Source organism: Hydra vulgaris, chromosome 02, assembly GCF_038396675.1.
Source record: "Hydra vulgaris chromosome 02, alternate assembly HydraT2T_AEP".
In the NCBI taxonomy this organism is placed as follows: Eukaryota; Metazoa; Cnidaria; class Hydrozoa; order Anthoathecata; family Hydridae; genus Hydra; species Hydra vulgaris.
The window spans coordinates 71787578-71795779 of record NC_088921.1 but is presented as its reverse complement, the minus strand read 5'-3'; the positions used below and the strand labels follow the sequence as shown (position 1 = coordinate 71795779).

Genomic DNA, 8202 nt, shown 5'->3' with positions numbered 1-8202 from the left:
TGAGTTGTCTATGAGGTAATAAAATCTAATTTTACAAACAAAAAAATTTTGTAGGAAAACTATTATAGCCCATATACAGAGTATGTAGTGGGTAATAAGAAAACGAAGGTCACTCCTCATGGCCACATAGAAGAGAGACTGAAAACTATGCGTAAACATGTTGGTGTTGATGTACAAGCTCGTCGAAAGAGAGTTATTTTTTTAGCAGAAGAGTTCAAGTATTTTAATATTAATTATATTTTTCATAAACTCTTTCTTCGTTTAATTAAGACATTTACCTAATACTCAGTATTAAAAATAATTTTCCAAATTAAGCATATAAACAATCAGCTAATAAATCTAGCTAAAATTAAAATTTTAAATCTATATAAATATTGAAAAATAGTTTTTTAATTTATTGCGTTTTAATAATTTTTTGTATAGCACTTTTCTCAAAAGAAGAATTTAGTATGATAGTAGAGTTGAGATTTGATGACTTAGGCTATGAAAGAAAGTTGGGCTATATGGAAAAAACTTCATGCTCTCGTAGAAAATGGATTGTGAATTATAGGCCAACATTTGATGATTTACTCAAAACATTTCCGCCACTATAAGATCTAGTCATACACGTAAGAATAAAAATCACCCTATTATCATTAAAACCTTTCACCAATAAATATTTAAAATTATTTATCACAAAAATTAAATGATGCATCTTTTGAATTAAAAGATACATAAAAATTACAAGATGATCTTGTAATTTTTAAATATTTTTTTGTCCTATAGGTTTTGCTAAAGTATTCTTAGTTTTGTTGAAGTAAAATTAAAGAAAATGATTTTACTAACGGTCTTATACTATATTCTTATCTTAGTTTCAGAAGGATTTCTGTTGCAATTTTCAAGAGTGAAATGATTTTTTGGCTTATTGGGAGCAAATAACGCCAAATGCTATCTCTTGGGCAAGGCAAAAGACAAATTTGATAATGAAGCAGGTTCTTTCTGAGCTTGATATGCAAGACAACCCTTCTATAGGTATCTAAGTGTTATAAAACAATATGGCAGGGTGTATTTGATATGTAAAATCATTATAATAATTTATAAATTAATAAAATGATTTCACTAACAAATATTATTTGTTTTTTTAAAACAGGAATTGAAATGAATTTTGCATTCTTATTACTCCGCTTTATAATTAAAGTGCCATCAAAGAATAAAAGTTGTGCATCAGCTGCTGAAGTTGCAGAACATTTCATTCAATTTTATCCGGTATAATGGAATAATAGATTTCTAATAGATATAAATTTATTCATATTAAGTATAATATTAAGTTTGTAGTAATATGCACAATAATATATATTTTATAACTTAACATGTAAATATAATTGAAAAATGCCCCGTTGAGAGTCGGACTCTCAAGGGAAGAATACATAAATACATAAATATTCTGCGAATGTCCGAGTTAAGCAAAGTTCTCGGTATACCGAGATACCGGTATACAGATTTTCAATTCTTCTTGAACTCTCTCTACATATATATGTAGAGAGAGAAAGTTCAAGGGGAATATATATATAGAGAGAGAGTTCAAGGGGAATTGAAAATCTGTCCGACTTATCCAGTGTCCGAGTTTACAAGATTCTACTGTATGTTTAGTTATTAAATATAGTAAATATAGTATTAGTTCTAAGTTGTATGTGCTGATATTTATATTTATTATGTATCAAAATTTCATTTTTTAATGACTTATTTTAATTTCTATACTACATCTAAATAGGTGTCAACTCCGATGGAAGTTGTGATTTAAAGTCTTACTCACAAGCATCCTTTAGTCATAGCTTTGGGTACTCATTGCAGTGTTGAACAATTATTTATTGTTACAGTGTCAAGCTATTCCTGTCAACAGATGTATATCTTATGCTGTGGACATATTAAACTTTATTTTTTACATGGAGTATGCGGAACAATGTAGCCTCATATTGTAATTTTTGCAACATACTGTGTTAGGTTACCAAGATGAAATGCATCTATCAAGAGGAGCCAGTGACTTGTCCCTTTACCTTAGACAAAAACTTAATCAATTTTAAATGCTGAAACAATTATATTTTAATTATTATTTTCTATATTGCATTGTTAAGCGTAAATTTGCATTAATTATAAATTTAAATGTATTGACTGTCTGAAAATCAAATATCGTTGTTACGTCTAAACCGAGTTCATTTATAGTCGCAATTTGGCATTTTACTGAAAATTTAATATTTTTAGGCCTAATAAAAACTAATATCGAATTTACGCCTAAACCAAAATAGTTTATAACCTCGATTTGCAATTTTACTGAATATTTACTTTTTTCAGGCAAAATACTTTTTCGTGGCGTATGGAACCAGACAAACATTCAGATAAAATTCCTGAACCTGAACTGGTTCAGGTTTAAGTATTTTACCTGAACCTGAAATGGTTCAGGTTTAGGTACTTTACCTGAACCTGAAATGGTTCAGGTTCAGGAATAATACCGGAACCGAAACAGTTCAGGTTCAGGTATTTTACCTGAATGTTTGTCTGGTTCCATACGGCACTAAGAAGTTCAGGTATTTAGTCTGAAATTTCTATCAATTTACCGGAACTTTTTTAAGAGTGTATCATATCTCTGCATATCAACATGTTCCTTTAGCTTTTATAACTTTTAAATTTTCCTTATTTAACAGTTTTTGAAAGTAATAATTTCAAAAGTGTCATCCAAAAATCTTAGAAACAGTTATAATAATATGATATATAGTTGTATTTCATGATTCACGTTATGTGATGTGAAATACTATTGATTATTATTTATAAATTTTTTATTTATAATATAAATGATAAGTTATAAAAACTTAAAAAATATTACGAATTTTAATCTAAGGTCGCATTTAATAGACGCCAATTGCTACACTTGTAAAATGATACTTCCTAACTGTGTTTAAAAAAACTTACAAACTATAAACTGGAACTTGTTTATACAGAGTTGTACATTTAGGACTAAGAAAAAATTATGAACACTGTTCATGATACAGAAGTATCAAAAACATTTCCTCTAAGTCATAATAGAATACCTTTTTGAGTAAACTAGTAGGATACATGGTTAAACCTTATCATTATAAAGGAGGTGTTAAAACTGTTTTTTTTTTCTTTATTACAATCTTTATTACTTAATATCATTAGATAAGCGCAAGAAAAATACTACTTTTTTATTGGCATCAACGCAGGTTTGAATGCATAACTCGGCATCTAGCTATCAGTGTACACCTAGTTATGGTACAGCAAAGATTATTTTGGTAAGTCAAAAACAATTTTAATATGAACTGTGCGTAAACCATGAACTGAGCATTTTATGATCCATGATTATTTGTCTTGTATTTGTTTGTAACTTTTTCGAGCGAATATTAAGTTTGGAACTATGAGTTAGCCAAATACACTGAGTAGCCGTGGCGCTGTGGTAGTGCACTTGCTTCGGAAACATAGGATCTGTGGTTCAAAGGACTTCTTGGGGCATCTAAATAAAACAAAAAAAACATTGATTTTTTGAGCTAAAATTAACTTAAATATAGTAATATATAGTAAAAAATATAGTAGCTTTAAAGCAACCATATTTTTTATAAGTTATAATATAACTCATTCGAGTTATAAATATAACTTATATTTATTATCTTTTATCACAAAAATAATTGTTTTAAGTCTCAATATTTTTCATTTTAATTGCATAAAAATTTTGCCCCGTAAGGTGGGAAACTTGAGATAGTTGTTACTATTTTTTAAATCCCCCAAGTATCCAATTAAAAATAATTTACTCACATGTTTTAAAAAGATTAAATTAAATAGGCTTTAATTTACACTTAATTAGTTTTTTGCTTAATTACAGGACTGTTTAGTTAATTCTTAATTTTTAAATGTTTTGAACTGCCCCGAAATACCTTATGAAATAAACAAAGTTTGCCATTTTTATATACATTTTAAAACATGTAACTTGTAAATATTTGTACGGCTAAATAAATGAAAAGAAAAAAAAAAATTATATTTTGCGGATCTTAAAGGCATTTTTGTAATGGATTTTGAATTTTGCGAAAATTTTGTTTTGCTTTGCTGACTTGATTAATGCCTGTTTCAGTTAACGTTTGGTTTAAGTGAAAAAACGAATTATTTTTATAATAGTCTAACAATGTGTACATTTGATCATAAATAATGAAATATAATTTTTTAGATTTTTTTTAGATAAAAATTGTGGCTGGATAGTTCAGTTGGTTAGAGCGTCAAACGGAAAAAACCCGGACTGTTGTACGATACATGTTCAAATCCTGCCACCGCCAACTCAGTGCTTGAGTAGTACTTCTGTACCCAAAAATGTTGGTTAATAACGGAAGTAGTATATAATGCGGGTTCTGGCACATTTTGATTTCGACCATTTTACTATCCACATTTTTTTTTCATATTATTTCAGGTTCATTTCAAATTGTAATTTACATATTTTTGATAAAATTCAATTTTTTTCTTATCAATCCTGATCGTTTTTTATGGGTCAATTCAAACTATAATAATCAAAAAATCAAATTTTTATAAAATTTTTTGTATTTTGTAAAAAATTATTCTATATTATAATTTTCTCAATTTTTTATTATCAACCCAAGAGTTAAACGAATCAGGATAACCATACCACTTTACAAATGATTTGTTTTTGAGTTTACGAATCACTTTTTCGATTCTAAATATTTCCTTATTTGTTTTTTGAAGTTCTTGTTCATAAAAAGTACCATGTATTTCTTCACCATTATAGTCAGTTATTTTATAAGTTGGAGGATCTGTGTACTGAATCTTTGATATAGTAAAAACTTCTTTAGTCAGACTTCTTTTTAGTTATCCTGACTCTATCATTTATCAAAAACTTGGGATGTACTTTCTCTGATCGTGGATTTCCGTTTAGATTGAGCCAAACAATATTTTTATTCTTTTTATCACTAGCTTCAACTGGTGTCATTTTAATTGAAGAATGTCTTGTGTTGTTGTATTTATTTACCATTTCATCTAAAATATCGATATATCTTCTAGTTGAATTAGCTGAAAAGTATTTAAACATTTTCTTTTTCATTGTCCTATTCCAACGTTCAACTACGCAACTTTTTTCTTCATTTTCGGTTGAATATATATTTATCCCTAACGATTTTACATGCTTATTATAAAATTCTTTACCTTTATCTACCCACAATTTTTCACACTTTCTCTTTTCAAATATTTTATTTAAAGCATGAGCAACATCAACTCCAGTTTTACTCTTCAATGGAAAAATCCATCCATACTTAGAAAATACATCTATAACCATGAGTAAGTATTTTATACCGTCATTGAATTTGGAGAAAGATTGCATATCAACTAAATCAGCAGCCCATATTTCATCGATTCCATTGACAATTACTTTTCGTTTTCTAAAATGCTTTATAACTGGTCTATGAAGTTCGTTTGCAAGTTCGTCAGTCCACTTCACATTTTTTTCCTTGTCTTTTTCGCTGATCGATTGTAATTTTTTTTGAGTATTTTCAAAACCTAACCCAAATTTTGCTTTAGATGATATAATAGGTTTTATAATACCTCGTTCAATTCTTTCACGTATTGTTGGATTTTTTATAGAATCCATTTCTTCGATCATAATTTTATCAGCTAAATTTCTATTTGCAGTATTTATAAGCAAGATCGTGATGGTAAGCTGCATTATCAACTCTATCTATAGGTTTACTCCATTCTTTATATGCGTCAGTAGAAGTTAATCTTTCATCTAAATTAGTACTAGGACCTGCAAAGTTCATTCCCGGTAAATGCATTTCACCTGGAAACTTCGACTATGGTAGTTTTATTTTACGTGTTGCTGAATTAATTGAACTCACTAAATCTCCTCTTTTTTTTGAGGATGCAAATTGAATTTTTAATCTTCCACAAATAGCGCAATTTCCACGTTGCATATTTCTATTGTTTTTACTCACGACATTTTGCAAGTTTAGTGTATTTGTTTTTTTTCTACATTTAACGCAGTACATCATTTTATATATATAAAAAATTTTTTGTATAAAAATCTTTATATATAAAAAATGGATATTATAGATTTGTCATGGAATGCAAATAGCAATAAAAGAAATAATAATAAGTTGCTTCCTTGGAGTATAAGAGGAATAATTGTTGGAAAGTCGGGTTGTGGAAAAACTACTTTATTATTGAATTTATTTTTAAGACCTGGTTGGTTAGATTATAATAATTTACAAGTTTTTGGAAAGTCTCTTCTTCAACCAGAATACAAAATATTACAGCAATCTTTTGAAAAAAAATTGCCAAAAGAAGTTATTCTAGAACTATTTAATCTACAAGTCGAAATAAAAAAGTCAAATGCAAACCCTGTGCTTATAATTGAAGATATTTCAAAAAATTTAAATGAGAAAACAGATATAGAGTGTAAGTTTTTTGAAACGGAAGAAGATGTACCAGATCCTAAAGATCTAGATATTCGTAAGAATAATTTGATGATATTTGATGATTTACAATTAACAAAGCAAAATAAGTGTGAAAAATGTTATATACGAGGAAGACATAGTAATGTAGATTGTTTCTATCTTGCACAAAATTATTTTATGTTACCTAGGCAAACTATACGAGAAAATTCAAATTTTATTTGCTTATTTCCACAAGATTCAAAAAATTTAAATCACATATATAATGATCATGTTTCAAGTGATATGGAAAAAGATAAGTTTAAAGATTTTTGTAATAAAGCATGGACAGATCCTCATGGATTTGTTGTTATAGACCTATCTTCTAAGAAAGATTATGGAAAATATAGAAGTGGATTGTTTTTGTTTTTGAAGTGGAATGTTTTTGAAGTGGAATTTTTGAAGTGGAATGTTTTTACATACCTAATTTTTGAAAAAAAATATAATCTTATATAAAAATGACATGTTTATTAGTGAGCGGAAATAGTAGTTTATTAAGAACTATTTTTAGTCCTGTTATTAAATTTAGAGAAGATAGAGAATATGAAATGGCCCTAGTTCGTGTAGATACATCTTACAGTTTTCCTAGTATTAATTCTTCAAACAATAATTTTAGATATAGCAAAGATAATGGATCAACTTGGAAGGATATAAACATTCCAGTTGGATCTTATGAAGTTGTTGATATAAATAATTACACACAATCGACTATGATATTAAACGGTGATGCAACTTCAGCAGTTGCAAATATTACAATTTTAGCAAATAAGAATACATTAATTGCAAATTTAACCATTGCAACTGGTTATAAAGTTGATTTTACAACTTCAAATTCAATTAGAAGTATTTTTGGTTTTAACAGTGGAATATATTCAGCAGGATACTATATATCAACTAATATAGTAAACATATTAAGTGTTAATAGTATACTAATAACAAGCGATATAATAGCATCGTCGTATGTACATGGAGCAACTAGTAACGTTATATATTCATTTTTCCCAGATGTAGGTCCTGGGTATAAAATTATTGAAAAGCCGAATTATGTAACTTATTCACCACTAATACTAAAACAAATATCAAAAATGGCAACTAGATTGGTTGATCAAGATGGAAATCTTTTGGATTTACGAGGAGAACAAGTAACTATTAGATTTCATATAAGAGAAGTAGATAAGTCGTAAAAATAATTTTTTAAAAAATAATTTTACTTACATATAAAAATGAGTAATTATACTAATATTAAAGTAAATATTTCAGAAGGGCAATTGAAAAAAATTAAAAAAGTAATTGATGAAGGTGGTTATGGAGCTAGTATTAAATTAGCTCATTCAGATCTTAATGGCGAATATGTATTAGCTGTAACAAAAAGGCAATTGAATAAAATTACGAAAGCATATGAAAATGGTACTGGTGTGATAATTAATTTAAGTAAAGCGCAACTCATTCACAATTCTAAAATAGAGGGTGGATTTCTAGGAGCACTATTACCTTTCCTTGGTACAGCTGGAAGATTTTTAGTATCAAGCGTTGCTCCAGCTCTTACATCAGGTTTATTAGCAGGAGTAGGTTCAGCAGCTGGATCAGCTATGGTTGATAAAATTGCTGGAAGGGGTGTTGTGTACTTAAAAAAGAATGGAAAAGGAATTAAAATGACTGCTGCAGGAAATGGCTTATATTTGAGACCATGGAGTAAAGGTAGTTCTATAGGTGATGGATTGTACTTACG

The 8202-nt window shown here is 28.1% G+C and overlaps 1 protein-coding gene across 1 annotated transcript; it reads right to left on the bottom strand.

Annotated features, from left to right (window-relative positions):
- Positions 1 to 310: 310 nt before the first annotated feature.
- On the bottom strand, positions 311 to 5644 carry LOC136076292 (uncharacterized). Its single transcript, XM_065789765.1, has 3 exons — positions 4898 to 5644; positions 4627 to 4815; positions 311 to 343 (listed from the first exon to the last, which is right to left on the bottom strand). Exons 1-3 carry the CDS (start codon positions 5642 to 5644, stop codon positions 311 to 313), a joined length of 969 nt encoding a protein of 322 aa, XP_065645837.1.
- Between the last annotated feature and the right edge of the window lie 2558 nt (positions 5645 to 8202).

Excerpts from the sequence above, each read along its gene's own strand:
- LOC136076292 (XM_065789765.1), bottom strand. The coding sequence starts at position 5,644 with ATGATCGAAGAAATGGATTCTATAAAAAATCCAACAATACGTGAAAGA. Across the intron at positions 4,816-4,897 it reads GAAATCCACGATCAGAGAAA|ATTCAGTACACAGATCCTCC; the intron begins GTACATCCCAAG and ends ACTATATCAAAG. Across the intron at positions 344-4,626 it reads CTGATTCGTTTAACTCTTGG|CTAGATTTATTAGCTGATTG; the intron begins GTTGATAATAAA and ends TTTTAATTTTAG.